Source organism: Manis pentadactyla, chromosome 8, assembly GCF_030020395.1.
Source record: "Manis pentadactyla isolate mManPen7 chromosome 8, mManPen7.hap1, whole genome shotgun sequence".
NCBI classification, from domain to species: Eukaryota; Metazoa; Chordata; class Mammalia; order Pholidota; family Manidae; genus Manis; species Manis pentadactyla.
In genome coordinates, this window is record NC_080026.1 from 83,823,076 (window position 1) to 83,840,466 (window position 17,391).

General features: G+C 32.8%; 1 protein-coding gene across 5 annotated transcripts in view; it reads left to right on the plus strand.

Moving 5' to 3' along the window:
- Positions 1-17,391, plus strand: part of CABCOCO1 (ciliary associated calcium binding coiled-coil 1) — a 120,258-nt gene that overhangs the window by 4,352 nt on the left and 98,515 nt on the right. For 4 of the 5 annotated variants that reach the window (XR_005026779.2, XM_036895109.2, XM_036895108.2 and 1 more), the window contains exons 2-3: positions 4,405-4,508; positions 10,461-10,630. Coding sequence is in view for 4 of the 5 variants with exons in the window: in XM_036895109.2 (XP_036751004.1) it covers positions 4,405-4,508; positions 10,461-10,630 (274 nt within the window). In the remaining variant the exon portion in view is untranslated. Of the gene's footprint in view, positions 1-4,404; positions 4,509-5,792; positions 5,834-10,460; positions 10,631-17,391 lie in introns of all 5 variants that reach the window. The other variant, XM_057505897.1, reaches the window with a different exon arrangement.

The following is a 17,391-nucleotide window of genomic DNA, read 5'->3' on the forward strand; positions in this document are numbered from 1 at the left end:
TTCAATAATGTTACTAGCCAGATTCCCTTTTTAGTTTCTGGTTTCCTAAGAATGACTTCAATATTTTACCATTCAGTATAATATTTTGGCAAATAATCTTTTTCATGTTTAGCTATTTTTTCTATTCATATTTTACCAACAGTTCTGCTGCTAACTTCTAGCAAATGCTTGTTTATTTATATAATCATATTTTCCTTATTTAATTTGAAAAAAAAAGTGTTTTAGAGTGACTAATGATCCATGTTTGCATTTCTGAAATTAACTTTATTTGGTCATAATGATAACTTACTCTTTTAGCATGCTGCTGAATTCAATTTTCTAAGATAATATTTTAATTAAAATTTTTGCATCTGAATTCATTATTTTGGTTTATAATTTCCTTTTGTGCTAGTTCAGGTTTTTTGTGTTGACTATGCTGGCTTCTCAGAAATAAATTATCTATAGCCTGTAATTATTAGACTAACAGAGCTTATGTTTTCTAGATTGTTAGGTAGAACTTCAAGTGTAAAGCTATCTGGACATGGTGACTTTTTTAAAAAATAGAGTTTTAATTTAGTTCATGTTTGGTCAGTTCCATTTTCTCCTTTCCCCTTAGTCAAATTTGATGAATGTATTCCTAGAAAATCACCCAATTCCTTCTAATTTTCAAATGTATTTCCATTTGATGTGAGGTATATTTATTTTTTATTTATTCTTTAATCACGTTTGCCACAGATTTGCCTCTCTATTCTTTATTTTAAAGAAATAGCTCTTGCTCTTACCTATCCTTATTTTATTTATTTATTTTTAAAATATTATTCTTTTTCTTAAATTGGTTCCTGAGCATGGCTAGGAATGTAGTAAAGCTAGTGAGGCAGTCTCTTTGGGCACAAAATCTAAGAGATGTCAAAAAATTCAGTGGTTAAGATAAACTGTATTTTAATGCAATATTTTAAAAGTCAAAATCAATGAGAAATATCCATAATGACTCAGATTTTTAAATAGAAATGGCATCAGTATTACTAATTTTTCCTTTTTGCCTCAGGCTCTAATGTGGCTCAACTCCATGCTGCTCCTTAGTTCATTTATTTTCAGGCTTGAAGAGTGCCTTTCAAAGTGGATTTTGTAGGTCATTCTGTGTTTTCTATGATTGAGAAACCATTCTTTAGTCATCTTTGGTGAACTGTGTTCTTTATTTAGAAATCTTTGGTGAATTGTTAGTTGCTTAACTGTGTCATTTATTTAGACACATTTATTTAGAATCTTTTAAGACACTACCAGTGCTGGAAGAAAAAATACCCCCAAAAGCTAAATTCTAGAAGGAAGGCATACATACAATTGTGGAAAGTTTAGATGACATTAGAGAAAAAATACAGAGAAAAGATTATCTGGCAAATAATAACAGACTTACAATTTCATTACTTCAGAAATAATTGCTAAAATCTACCAGGTGGTGGAGTACAATGAGTTACAGTGCAGTTTAGCTTACATATTTTCCTAGTCAGAGGTGTAATTATTTATAGAGAAAGCCGCAATTACATGTCCACATTTTTATTAGCCTATTCATGAATTTTCTATTGTATCTTTAATTTTCATAAGTCAGGGTATATGTGTTAAAAGATTAAATATTTTTAACTACCTTATATCCTTTCTTGGGCTAGGCAGTGTATAAACAAACAGAAGAGAGCTCTGGTTTAAAGTAGGTCCAGAAATAATTTAAAACAAAAGAAAATAAAAGAGCCAGAGGCAAACCCTCCCTATGAGATGATTATCTTAAGCTATCAAGTTTTAGTAAAAAAATGAGGCACTAATACTGGGCATCCTAGCAAGAATTATTATTGTACAAAAGGTTTAAATCCCTGTATTCTCTCACATGCAGTTCTTGCATGACCTATTTTCTCCTATTCAGAAAATCTTCAAATGTAATAAAATTGATCTGAATGTCTGTACAACATAATTTCATGTACATATATACTGTGATTAATAATGATAGCAAACTTGTGGGTATTAAAACATACCAAATGACATTTTAACATGAATCGAAATTTATGTTCAATTGACTTGCTGTAACAAAATTAATCAGTAGTCAAACCATCATGAGATCTCCAAATTCAAGTCCTGCTTTTCATTATGCTCCATCATCTAACAGTGTCATTATGTGATAAAGATGAATTCAGATAGTTGATTAACAGCCTGGAATCCATAAAAAGGATCTGTAGAATTCTAAAAAGAAGTAAGACTGTCCCTGAGGAATTTATAATCCAATGGGATTGAAAGTACAAGAATAATTATACAGTACTGCTAATAATAAGAAAAAAATATACATATATAGTCAACAAATACTTAAAGAAATATATAGTTATGTATTCTGGACTTAAATAGTATCCTATCTGAAAACTGAGTACATTTAACTCAATTGACAAGTATCTGAGTGCCTGCTAGGTGCAAGGTATTATATTAGGTACTAAAATATTTTTTCTTTTTTGAGTTTATAATCTAATGGTTTTGGCCTGGTTTGGGTTAATTTGCTAATCCTAGATTACAAAAAGATAGCTAATAAAGTATTATTAGCTATAATAAAATATATTATTTCTAAATTAACTTTTTAAAAATAAAAATTCTATAACTAGTACTAAATTATAGACATTAAGCTGATGACCATTACCAGTAAGTGTTAGCTTTGGGATTTTTCTACTCTTGAAAAGAAATAAGGAAAATTTGGCATGTGATCTTGTTATAGCAAAGCATTTTCTTATATTCTTACTTATTGGAGCCCATTCACATGGAAGAATAAATAACTGTTTGTTGAACTGAAAATATTTGTCCTCTCCTTCCCCCAAGTTTCACAGTCCTTGATTTTTGTGGTGCTCATCCTGTCTTCTGTTTCTCAGTCTTCTTTTCCATCCCCAAGTCAGAGCTCTTCTCTTCATGCTCTGGCTTTGGACAGTCTCAACCATTCTCACACTTGCAATGACTTCTCAACCAACATCTTTAAATTTAATCTGACTTGGACATTTCTAATTAACATTTCTAATTAAATATTTCTTCCTTCCACCTCGAACTAAACCACTAATTCCAAACTCATTTTTCCTTCTTAAAACTAGCATCATCTTCCAGACCTCCTATTTCTACTGATGTAATACGAGTGCCACATATAGTTTTGTAGATTGTATTCTAAACAACAAGGCTTGGCTGAGGGTGAGCAGAAGCTGAAACTATATTTACAAGCAGTGTGCTTGAATGCAGGGCTGTTTGCCTTGAGCCTTTTAGCACTTCCTCCACCCAAAGAGGATGCTATTGGCTGGTTCACACAATGGTATGTGCTATTGGAGGTGCTGAGAAAGACACCTTTTTCTTCCAGTCAGCTGTTTTTTCTTCCTTCTTTTAGTTCCCCATATGTAATATGTTGCATTCACCCCTTTTTCCTCCATGCAGACTGCAAAGAACTGAGTGCAGCCCAAGGTCTCATTCCTGGACTCTTTTAATGACCTTTTCATTGAACTCTTCGTCTCTGTCCTTTCTATGCTCCTGTCTTTCCTTCATCCTCCTATAGATTATCCTTAAAACACAGTTTTGTCTTGTCATTTCACTGCTTAAAAACTTCACAGGTTCCTTATTGCCTATAAAGAACAAACTCTTCAGCCTGTCATTCTTCAACCAACCAAGGTCTAAACATATTTATGATATGTTGTGTAGTATCTTGTAATCACTCAATAAATTTTATTAAATTATTAAATTTAAGATCTTCTACAATATGTTCCCAATGCCCACCTCCCACTAGTTCCAAGTAGTCACTCACTTGTACCCTAGGTACCATTTTGAACTACTTGATATCTTCAGGTACCCAACTGTCCTGTCTTCATCATCTTGGTATTGCTCATTCATTCACCTAAGGCATTATCCATGCCCAATCTCACAAAGTCCATTCCTGGACCCCCTCTTTGTAGAGGAGGAAAGTTTCTCTACAGAGACTTTCCTTGTCCTATCTCCTCCTTGTCCCTTCTTTTATACTGAAAGCCACATATTATGTTATCCTCATTTATCATTTTATTTTATTTTAAAGTCACTCTTCATTTGTTCCTCCCACTAGACGTTAAGCTTCCTGAGGCTAGCAAGTCTTTTTTACTTGTCTTTGCCTCCTTTTGAGCCCCAAGTTCAATGAAGAATATGTAGATATTAAAAAATATTTATTAATTGAAAACATCACCCAGTTTTAACTATGCACAAATAACAGATTGACAAGCTATTCAGTTTTTCAGCAGATAGGTACTATTACTTAAAAATAGAGAATGAAAATGATTATCTAGGAGACTTGTTTTTTTTCCTGATAGAAACTAGACCACAGTAAAAACAAATTTTAATGTCATTGGGATTAATATGTAAAACATGTGATTGAAATAACTTATTCCACTTTTTTTTTGGTAGAGAGATGCTGAATTCCAGGAGCATGAAAAGATTCTGTCTCCAGACTTTCTTTCAATTGCCCAAATCACTGAAATGCTAGGAGAGGATGTAGATGGAGTTCAACGGTAAGCACGTCAGTATTACAAGCAAATATAGAACAGTTTTAGTTCTGCATCTATAAATAACCATGAATGTTATTACATATTTTAAACTTCTTTTTGAAATATTTATTATATTGTACAATGTTTTAAATATATAAATACATCTCCAGACTCTTGAATACAAAAATTCTCAAACAACTAACTTCATGCACTGTTCAGGAGTCTTCCTTATGGGAGAAATGCATTTCAGACTAGTTTGTTCATATTAACAGAGAGTAGGGATTTATTGTTAAAAATGGTTCTTATAGCATATGGTACCTTCTATTTCCTTTCTCTTTGATTCATAAAACTGAGTCAATTTGCACTAGAACTGTTAGGACTTCTGTCTCATTATGACAAGAGTAAGTTGTGTTTCTATAATATAATAGTCAGTATGTGTTATTATTTTGGAAATCCTGAATATTAACCATCCATCTGTGATTTTTATTGGGTATGAAGCTGTACTAAGTACTCTGACTTCATTTATTTTGCCTAAAAATGTGAATATAACTAAATTTATAGGCAACAATTCTAATATATGTACATTTCATTCTTAAGGCCATTGATTTCTATAGGAGACCATTTACTTAGAACAATAGCCAGATATATCCAACACACAAATTCCTATAAGGTTTTTTTAGTAAATCACTCATTTAAAAAATTATCTTGCCCTAATAATGGAAGCCTGATTGGCTATAATGTTGGCAGAGTGGAAACAATGTGATGTTCTGGGACATAATGTCCCAGTGTAAGATTTCTTCAGGCCATTCCTCCAGATGTTCGCAGGGTATTGTGAACCATAATGGACAAATAGAAAATGACTCTGTCAGTAGTAATCATTTGCAAATCTTACAAATATTATGGAATAGCAGTGATTTACTACTGAGAAGGAAATATCACAGATGTACTGGCTGGAAGAAAAATCTAAGAAGGGAAGGCATTTTAAGAGTAGACAAATGACACTGACAGGATTTTCTCAAGAAGCTTTTCCCCTCCAGTGCTCACAAATCCTACTAAAAATCCTGGTGATCTGTCATTTGGATAGTACACAGTGTCTATCTGAATCTTACACTGTGTACTGTCTGAATCTTACCGAGTATTGGTCATTTAAAAACTTCAGATTTTTAAACAAGTATTTTATAGTGACTTTGACATTTTTACAGAAATGAATGCTCATTGAAAATTCTGAATTAATTAGTAAAATGCATTCACTGTATTTGTGTCACTGATTGTTTATGATTTAAGTAAAATGTTATTTTCCATTTCTAGGTAACCATAAATGTTATTGGTCATTGGAAGGCAAAAAATAGGTATATAACTATGCAAAATAATATGATACAAATGATAGATATTTAATATAGTCTAGAATTTATTATTTGTGTTAAATATTTTTAAATATGTTATATTACATGCAATTAATATTTTTAAAAGTACTGCGAACAACTGCTTTTGAAATTTGTTTATTTCTTACCACATCTTAAATTGTACTATGTATCATACCTTGTGTGACAGCGTTTTTTTTTTTTTTTTTTCAGTTATTGGCTCTCTTTGTTGTTAACATCCTAATTCTTAAAGTATTTTAATGTTTTAGTAGGTGAGGTCTAGGACAAAGGAAATGATGCAAAGGGTGGACAGAAGTTAGCTCTCTAGAAACAACCAGGCTCAAAACAGATTGACTTTTTAGACCATCTCATTAATAGAATTCACCTGAACAAATCTCAAATTTCAGGACATCAATTTTGAATAAATGACATGAATGTTATGTCAGGAGCCATTTCTCTACAAAGTAATTTTCTTGAGGTTCTTTATATAATTTTTGTAACAGTAGTCCTTAAATATTTGCAATCAGTCATTCACTTTCCATTTAAAATATCATTATTATAAATGGGGATTATATATCTTTCAAAATAACAGAAATATAATTTACGTATCCTGTCACTAAGTGACAGAAGTATGTGAAAATCATAGTCTACAAAGCTATAAACCTATTTAAATAAATTATAGGAAGTCTCACATTTCCCTACTTTTTAAAATTAAAAATTGTGCTTCATGAAAGCAGCCAACCAAATGAAGTATTGAAGTATCATTAAAACATATTTCTAGACTACACTTCAAGTAAAGTTAAATGTCTGGGCACATTTCTCATGATCTCCCACTATCAGTCATGCTTTAATGTAACCCTGATTTTATTTACAGATATACCTAAATCCTTTTTGATAAAAAGATAGGGACTAAATTGAAAATAACTATAGACATAGAAATAACACTGAGATCTTTTAATAACCTTTCTATAACTGGACCTCCATGAGCTGTTCAGCTCTTGCCTTAAGGCTTATTTCTGCATGTCATCATACTTAAATAATGAAATGCACTCCAATTTCAAGAGCATGCAAGAATAATGTAGTATTTTTACTGAAATTCTTGGTGAGGTAAAGAAGATAGTTATATCACCTATCACTATAACAAAGCTTACTAAACCACTATTAAACATATTTCTCTTCCCCTACTTTCTCTAATGCTAATGCTGCGGTCATCTCTCCCCTCTTCCCTCTTTCAACTCCCCTAATCCCCAGAGGAAAAGCCTACAAATTTGCTAGTAAAATGCATGGAAACTTTTTGTATTCAAACCACAGCAGCATCTTGCTCAAAATGCCTCCCTGCATAATCTTCCTTTGGGATAAGATGACTGAACAAAGAACAGTAATGGTAAATATTTAACCCTGTAGTTCAAGTTCAAGATTAATACTCAAATGATACTAGAAGTTGTGGAAGAGGCATGGGGAAAAGCAGACGTAGAGGGACATCAAAACTATTTCACCAAAAATTCTTAGGCAAGTAGTTGCCTTCATTCACATACAGTCAAACATTGAAAAAATAAAAATAAGAAGCAAGGAACACATGCAGCTATTCAGCTAAATATTTAATTTTTGAGAGAAACATAGCATGGAGATGGCAGATGAAGAGTCTACCTACAAGGAAGACAAACTGTTTAAAACAGAAGAAAGTGTTAGGCAAAAACTGATGACTACATAAGGTATTTTTTTTACTCACCCAGCCCAGCACATCCCTCCTGTCACTCGGCTCCTAATTCTGCATTGGGTACTGATTCCCGAAAACAAGGAATTAAAGAATAAGAAAGAGATAAGAAATTACACAAATAAAAAGTTCTTAGAACTAAAGTGAGAAACTAAAACCAGTGTAAGATTTATCTAGCTGAAAATCAAGTCAGTAATGTGCAAAACAAATTTAAGAAAATTTACGCAAAATGCAGATTAAAGCAATTAGAGGATGTTAGAATATACTTCCAACATAGTAAATCAGAAAAAATCATTTAAATCTCATAAAATAAAAAGTTCAGTTTTAATATTTTAATAGAATACAACTTCATTACTTTATCTCTGAGATAAAGCAAGTCACATGGAGAAGAAAATAACCAGGTAGGCCTCAGACTCTTCCTTAGCAACATTAGGCAGCAGAAATCAGTAGAGTGACAAATTTCTAAAATTTAGGGAGTAGAAGAGTGTGATTCCAGAATAAAATACTAATTTGGGCTGTTGTTTTAGTTAATCTACCTGGATTGTATTGGGTAAGGTATTATTTTAGTTTCTGTATGGATAGCCAATTCTCCCAGTACTATTTCTGAAGAGACCCTATATATATATATTCAGCTAAATATTTAATTTTATATATATACAGGGTCTGTTTCTGAACTTTCTGTCTGTCCTTTGTCCTATTTATTGATTCTGTTAAAACACTGTAAGTTTTTATTACTGTTGAAGTTTCCTTATTGACTTTACTTAAGACTAAATAATATTATACATTAAACATTAAAAATTAATTTTGCTGACTGATGTTCAATACAAATTGAAGTTGCCTAGCTAGTAAAGTAACCTCCCCCATCCTGGAGTTCCTGCCTATTCATACCTGTATTTACCAGCTGAGTTGTGTACTTGCCAAAATATATCAATTAGAATGCTTTTAGATGCGTGTAACATAAAAAACTAGTCATATGTACTTAAAACAGAAAGTATATACACACACAAATACATATGTGAAAGTAAAGTAACACATAATAGTATATTTACAGATAGACTGACTCCAGAGTTGATTGACCCAAGGCCTCAACAGTATCATCAAGAAACAAGGTATAATCTTAGGACTGATTTTCCTTATGTGCCAGTAGCAATCAAACCCTACTTATTTAGTATTCTGTATTTTTGTTCCATAGAAGAAAACAAAACTGACCCTTAGTTACAAATTAATTAGGACAATTTAGGAGGTAGACCACCACAACCAATAGTTATTATATAGAATACATTACTGAATGGCATTATGTAGCATTATGGGAAGGGGTATGAGATTACCATACTTGACATAGAAGAATCAAAACTCACTTATAGGGTTCAGGTCTACCCTAGTACCAGTGTAGAAGAAATAGTTGTTAGAAAGTTAGTTCAACACATCAGCTTTATTTGTTCTCAGACTTGTTAATCTTGCTGTATTTATTATTTTTACCAAATAATTTATTTCAATATCATGTATTACAAATGCCTTCTTTTATAAAAATGGCAGTATAAAGTTGTCACATACACATACAGCACACCTTCTCTCTCTCTCCCTGAAGTCACAAGTAAGCAACAAGGAAATAACCAATCCCACCTTTGTACAAACAAAAAGAATGCTGAAAGCCCAAACCACAAGATAGAAGGAAGACTGCTAGAAGCATTATAGATCAACCAGAAGTACAGGAGAAAGTACATGAGAATACACATAGTTGAAGATCTTAGAATGAGCTAAAAAATACACTTCCTAGATGAGGAGAAAGCCCTGAAGTGCTACTTCAAGAACACTAGTTTGCAATAGTAAGAGTTGAATGTACAAGCTTGGAGCAGATACTTGCCTCATTTATAAGAAATAGATTGTTTATGTGGTAGTACAGAGAATCCATACTTTTTTTTCTTTTCCCTCACTAATTGAAAAATGAGTAAAAAGTAGAATATTTGACAGAAACTTACTTCATATGGAAAGTAGCTTGTAACATGGCCAGGTTTGAGTACTAAACAAAGACATACGAAGGCAATGCAAGAAAAAAAGATAGTTGAAAATGGGAAAAATAACTGAAAAAGCAAAGAAAATACACCAGAAAAGTATACCATGAGCAGGTAAAAAATATGGTCAAATCTTAATCATGAATTAAAAAGAATTATGAAGCAATCCCAATAAGAACATTAAACAGAAATATAAAAACTCAAGGAAGACATAATAAGAAAAGATGATGAAACATATAAAAGAAAGAAAAGGAAAGATCTTGCAGATCTTGATAATTGATTAGCAGCCCAAGAAAGAATTGACACAGTTCGCAACACTAAGGGACATAGAGGACAGTAAATGAGAAAATATATACAAAATGAAAAGGAAATAGACCTGAAAAATTATTTGAAGGTTAAAGGGAAAATTTTAGCTATAGAAAAAATGAGTAAAATATATGTAACTGGAATTCTTTAAAAAAGAAAACAGAACAAATATTTAACAATCTAGTCCCAGAACATTTTCAGAAGTAAAATAAACTTGATTGTATAAATGAGAAAAAAAATATTAAATTTCAGAGAAAAACTAGTAAAGTTACTATACTTCAAATATGGAAGGAGGAAAGGAGGCAGAGGAGAGGAAAATTAGGAGAAAAATAAAGAGAAAGTGGAGGAAGAAGACCAAGAAGAGTTCACTCAAAATTGCTTACTCTCTCGCTTGCTCATTCTTTCTCTTTCTCTTTTGAATGTCATTTTGGATTTAGGATTTTGATATAACTGAGGATATTTTTAGATTATGGGCATTACAGAACTTACATTCAAGAGGAATATGTACATTTTTCAAAACTTACTAAAGCAACTTTTATTATTTAATCTGATTTTAATATCTGGGTCTTTCTTTTTGTTACAGAAAACTGGAAAAGTTTTTGAATTTCAAAAATATTCAAACGTGTTTAAAGGAAGCCATTCTACTAGATTATTATGTATCTGGATTTTTGTGGGCGAAAGGAATGGAATTTTCTGTTATTCAGTGTTTAAAATTTATGACTTTACTAGATATGTTACTTCATAATCTTAGAAGTAAGTATCTTATTTTTCCTTTTTTAAGAAATTAAAATTTAATACACCATCTAACTTACTGTTCTTAAGCAAAAGTTCTGAATTCTAGTTCCTTTAGTAAAAATTATATTTTTTTCTTGGGTATAAAAAACATATAGTTCATATCTTCACTAAGCTATGAGACTTCAAATAATACTTAACAATGCTAAAGTTCTCTTAATAACTCATTTGCCAAAGATATGGTAATTTCATTTAAAAATCTTATCAATGCCATCCATCTCAAAAAGTACCTAGTAGTTCAGATTTATTTAGGTATTTTTCTCATTGTTTGAATTATTTTCATCTCATCCTTACCTGTAAGTATTACAGGGATATCTCAGAGTGATTAACAAGATGAGGTACTTTGTCAATACAAAAATCCATCAAATAGACATTACTCATCTAATTGACATTTACAGAACAGTCCTACCCAAAACAGCAGAATAATCATTATTTTCAAGTGCACATGGAACATTCACCAAGGTGGACCATATCATGGGTCATACAACAACCTTAAATTTAAAAAAATTGAAGTCATGAAAATATGATAATATGACCATATGGAATTTAGCAGAAATTAATAAATATTAATATCAGGAAAATATCCAAATACTTGGATATTAAATAACAGAATTCTAAATAGTCAATTGCTCAAAAAGAAAGTTTCAACAGATATTGGAAAATATTTTTATGTAAATGAAAATGAAAATAAAACACATGAAAACTTGTGTGGTACAGCCTAGTTAATCATAAGAGGGAACTGTTTGTATCATTAAATGCTTATATTAAAGAAGAAAAATCTCTAAAAGCAATAAACCAAGTTTAAACCTTAGGAATCCAGTTGTTTTTTTTTAAAAAAAGCATGAGCCAAGCAGAAAACAAAGAATATAGAACAGAAATTAATGAAATCGAAAACAGGAAACTTATAAAGAAAATCAATGAACTCAAAACCTGGATCTTTAAAAAGATCAATAAAATTGATAGGTTCAGGATTAAAGAAGGCAGCATGAAAGGTGAGACAGAGGCCTCCACCCAAAACCACATATAATATGAAAATATACATAATACAACTAATCCTAAGAGATCAACAGGAAAGAACACCTGTGCCAGACTGCATACACCTGGAGAAAAGAACAGACTTCAGGAAACAGGATAACATACCAAAGCCATGATCTGGTAGGACCCAAGCCCTTCCCCCCACCCCAGCTCACCGGCGGGAGAAAGACAAACAGAGCAGGAAGGGGGTGGAAGCCTAGGACTGCTGAACACCCAGCCCTGGAGATCTGTCCTGGGGCCACAAACCTACATTGCATGGTGCTCTGGAGACTAGTGGGTTGGAAAGCTAAGACAGGCAGAATACTTGGAGAGACTGAGATTCCAGCCACTTGTGGAAAACAGGGGTCCACATCCGGCTGCTCTGGGACAAAAGAAAGATGGGCAGTCTGAGAGACTTCCTAACAGTAAGTGGGCTATTAAATGGACAAGGATGGAACAGAGCCTGCTGCTCAGGAGAAAGGACAGGTGGACAAAATTGTCTGGATGCACTCTGCCCAGCAGGTTGGGAATTTTCAGGAGCTTCAGGCACTCCATCCTCCTGACTGGCTACACAGCCTGAGGCCCCCCATTATGATATGCAGCCTGCTGTGCCTTTCTCCTGTCCTGCACCGGCTTACAAGCAGGCACTCCCTGCCCTGGCATCAAGCCAATCAAAGGGAGGCCCCGCCTATGGCAGCTACAAATTCAACACATAGAGTCTTATACCTGCACACTCAGTCCACTAATTCTGGCAGTGGAGACAGGCACAGCAGCTAAGAAACAAGAAACAGCTCTTTTCTCCCCCCAGGCACCAGTGATGCTCCACTGAAACCCCCAAAATCACTCCAGGGACTAAGCAGCTCCAGAGAGTAGTTTCTGGGCACTAGAGGGCGGCACATAGAAATATGAAATCTCAAAGGAACCTGGTTCAAACTGAAATCCTATAAACACCAGAAAAAGAGCCAAGTGAAACAACTCATCAATCTTCCTGAAAGAGATTTCCTAACAAAAATCATAAATGTGCTCATGGAGGTACAAAAAAATATTCATGAACTCAGGATAGAATTCAGGACTGAGATTCATTCATTAAGGAATGCAGTATCTGAAATGAAACATACAATGGAGGGATTTAAAAGCAGATTAGATGTAGTAGGGGAGACAGTAAATGAAATAGAAATTAGAGAACAGGAATATAAAGAAGCAGAGGCAGAGAGAGAAAAAATGATCTGTAGGAATGAAAAAATATTGAGAGAACTGTGTGATCAATCCAAATGGAACAGTATTTGCACTATAGGGACACCAGAAGAAGAAAAGAAAGAAAAAGGGCTAGAAAGTGTCTTTGGGGAAGTAATAGCTGAAAACTTCCCCAATCTGGGGAAGGACATAATCTCTTAGGCCATGGAGGTGCACAGATCTCCCAACATGGGGACCCAAGGAAGACAGCAGCAAGACATATAATAATTAAAATGGCAAAGATCAAAGGTAAGGACAGACTTTTAAAAGCAGGTAGAGAGAAAAAAGATCACATACAAAGAAAAACCTATCAGACTATCATCAGACTTCTCAACATAAATATTACAAGCCAGAAAGGAGTGGCATGATATATTTAATGCAAAGAAATATAAGGCCTTGAGCCAAGAATACTCGACCTGGCAAAATTATCAGTTAAATTTGAAGGAGGAGTTAATTTCTAGGTAAGCAAAAGGTGAGGGAATTAATCTCCCTAAAACCATCTCTACAGTGTATTTTGGAGGGACTGCTATAGATGGAAGTGTTGCTAAGACTAAATAGCTGCCACCAGAGGTAATTAAACCATAATAAATAAAACAGAACAATTAATTACTAAGCAGATGCAAAATCAAATAAACTACCCACAAAGTCTGTCAAGGGATAAAGAGAATACAGAATATGATATCTAATATATAAAGAATCAAGGAGGAAGAAAAAGTAAGAGAAAAAAAAATAACCTTTAGATTGTGTTTGTAATAGCATACTAAGTGAGTTAAGTTAGACATTTAGATAGTAAGAAAGTTACACTTGAACCTTTGGTAACCATGAATCTAAAGCCTGCAATGGCAGTAAGTACATACCTACGGATTATCACCCTAAATGTAAATGGTCTGAATACACCAAGCAAAAGACAGAGTTAATGAATGAATAAAAAAAAACAAGACCTGTCTATATGCTTCCTATAAGAGAATCACTTCAAACCCAAAAACATACACATCCTAAAAGTGAAGGGATGGAAAAAATATTTCATGCAAATAATAGGGAGAAAAAAACAGGTGTTGCAGTACTTGTATAAGAAAAAATAGACTTCAAAACAAAGAAAGTAAAAAAAGAGACAAAGAAGGACACTAAATAATGATAAAGGGGTCAGTCCAACAAGAGGATATAACCATTATAAATATCTATCCACCCAACGCAGGAGCACCTGCATATGTGAAACAAATACTAACAGAATTAAAGGGGTAAATAAGGCATTCATTTTAGGAGACTTCAACACACCACTAACTCCAAAGGACAGATAAACCAACAGAAAATGAGTAAGGAGACAACGGCCCTGAACAACACATTAGAACAGTTGGACCTAAAAGACATCTACAGAACACTCCACCCAAAAGCAACAGGATACCCATTCTTCTCAAGTGCACATGGAACATTTTCTAGACTAGATCATATATGAAGCCACAAAAAAAGCCTCAGTAAATTAAAAACATTGAAATTATACCAACCAGCTTCTCAGACCACAAAGGTTATTTGTTACACAATACTTTTGTTTTGCATTCATAAAATACCACTTGATACAATTTATTTTGTAGCAATTTAAATTATTTAAATATCCCAAATACCACCATGTACTATAAGATCAGACTACTAAAAAATCAGATATATCTTATACTGGGAAAGGAAAGCAGAGGGTGACACAAATCAGTCAGAGTTCACTTATTAACTCTCCCTCACTCATTAATAACTTAAGTAAAAGAGTCCACAATAATAAAAATATCATTTGACAACACATTCTGTTTTTTTTATTGGTTTATGTATAATTCTTGTGTGGGTTTCGCATGGGCAGCATTGTGGTTGCTACATCCCTCCCTGTTGTCGGGTCCCCCCCACATGCTCCATTGCAGTCACTGTCCATCAGTATAGTAAGATGAGAGTCACTGCTTGACAATACCTTCTTAAATTGTCATGTCATGAATTTAAAGTCCTTATGGGAAACATTTTTTAAATAACCTCTAATCTCAATCATAAGTATTTAAGCATTAAAAAAATTTTACTCAGTTGAAATTTCAAAGAATACTACTACTTAAGTGCACCACAAGAAGAAGTTGTTGAGATTATGGCATATGTAGAAAATGAAATATATTTAAGGTAAAATGCCCTAAGGCAGTTATATTTTTAATGTGCCCTGAACTCAGATTCATGCATAAACTCTTTTCTCAGAACACATACACACGTAACCTTCAAAGTACTCTTAATTGGGAAAAGTAGTAAAACCACTCCTAATTCAAAGTGTGCTATTATACTAGGATGGCTTTCATATTCAGGTGCAAAAATGTGTCTTGAAATACTTCTAGAACCAATACCATCACACAATTGTATACAGTTGAATGCATAAAAGACATTAATTGCATCATGACAGCACATCATACTGAAAATAGGTGGTCTTACATTATAGACAAATGGCAACTATAAGACCTGAATTAAATTGTCTCTTAAGATTACTAAAAATAAACATGATGTTTGTATATGTGTGTGTGTGTGTGTGTGTGTGTATCTCCTATGGGCCTGAGAACCATGCCTAAAATAATCCTAGGTAAGAAATGCATTTAACACTTCCTTTTATTACACTGGACAAAGAGTAAAAGGTGAGACAGAAAAGCTAAAGACCTGATGAGCTGTAAGTAGAGGCAATGCAAATTCCATGGAGTACGTAAAGGTCTTCCCAACCCTCCAGTTTTTATCAACTATTTTCGAAAACATAATTTTTAAATAATGTAAACATTTAAAAAATGTTAAAATACTTATAAGCATTGAAAAAATCAAGAATTTTACTTTCTTATTCTGTGGCAAGTCATGATGTAAGCAAAAACTACTTAGAGAACTGATTTTGTAAGAATATGTGAAAAAATGTCAAAGCCCAAGGGTCTCTCTTATGGGTAACTTTAAGTAACTAGAGTCTTTCCCTGCATCTCTAAGACACTTGTATGAACATCTGCAAAGTTAAATATATGGAATATATTAAAGAGATGGCCTGGGACCCAGTGCTGTGGTAGATTGCTTTTCCTGAGGGATGTCATATCTATAATTAGCTCTATGTCTTCATTTGTTTACAACATGTAAGTAATGCTCCATTGTGTATTTATCTCCAGACTTTTTTCAAATCATAGATTCAGAACAAAGTTAAAAATACACACACACAGTGGAAAAAAAATAAAGGAATACTTAAGTAAATATTTAATGAAAAATTATAAGGTTTATATGTTAAAAACTACAAGGTGATACAAGAGGTAAAAGAAAACCTAAAAAATGGAAAAACATGATGTATTTTAGATGTGGATTAGAATTTTCCACATGGTAAAGATGTGTAGATTTAAACAATATAAATCTAATTCCCATTGAGATTTTTTTCTACACATAGCCAAGCTCATCTTAAAATTTATATGGAGTGTCTAAGGACCTAGTATAGTTTAAAATTTTTTTAAATAGGAATAAAGCTGCATAAATCATACCTTCCAATTTTAAGACTTACTATAAAGTTTGGTAATAAAGCCAGTGCATAATTAGGAGATAAACATATAGATCAATAGGATAGAAGACAGAATTCAGAAATATACTCACACAAAAGGGGTCATCTGATTTTCTTTAGATAAATATGCAAAAAGCAATTCAATGAAACAGCATAGCCTTTTCAACAAATGTTGGAACAAATGCTCATCTATATTTTAAAAACATATACCTAAACTTCAACCTCTCTCGATACAGTTAGCTTTAATTATATCATAGATATAAGTTTTAAGTGTAAATCCATAGATCTTACAGAAGAAAATAGGAAAAATCATCGTGACTGGGATTATATTAGTTCTTAGACAAGACCCCCATAACATGACCCATAAAAGAAAAAATTGATAATTTGGACTTCATTAATTTAAAAACCTTGTTCCATGAAAGTAACTGTTGAAAGAATGAAAAGCTAAAAGCAGGGATAAAAAGTGTTTTCAAATCACATAGCTGACAAAGGACTTGTATCCATAATATATAAAGAACTCTCAAAAGTTAACAAGAAAGCAATCCTATTAAAAATTGGCAAAATCATCAAAACCTGTAACTCCTTTCTAACCATGAGGAAAATAGCAGGCAAATACAAACTGAGGTACAGTGTACAAATATCTTACCAGTATTCCTCAAATTGACAAGGTTACTAAAAACAAGAAAAGTCTGAGAAGCTATCAGTGTAGGGGAACCTCAGGAAACATGACTACTAAATATAGCATGGCATCCTGGATGGGCTCCTGGAACATAAAAAAGACATTAAGTAAATATTAAGGAAATTAATGAAATATGAACTTTAGTTAATTATAATGTATAAATTTTGGTTTATTTGTAATAAATGTGCCATAATAATGTAATATATTAAAAATAAGAGAAACTGTGTGTGGGGTATTCAAGACTTCTCAGTACTATTGTAATTTTTCTATAAA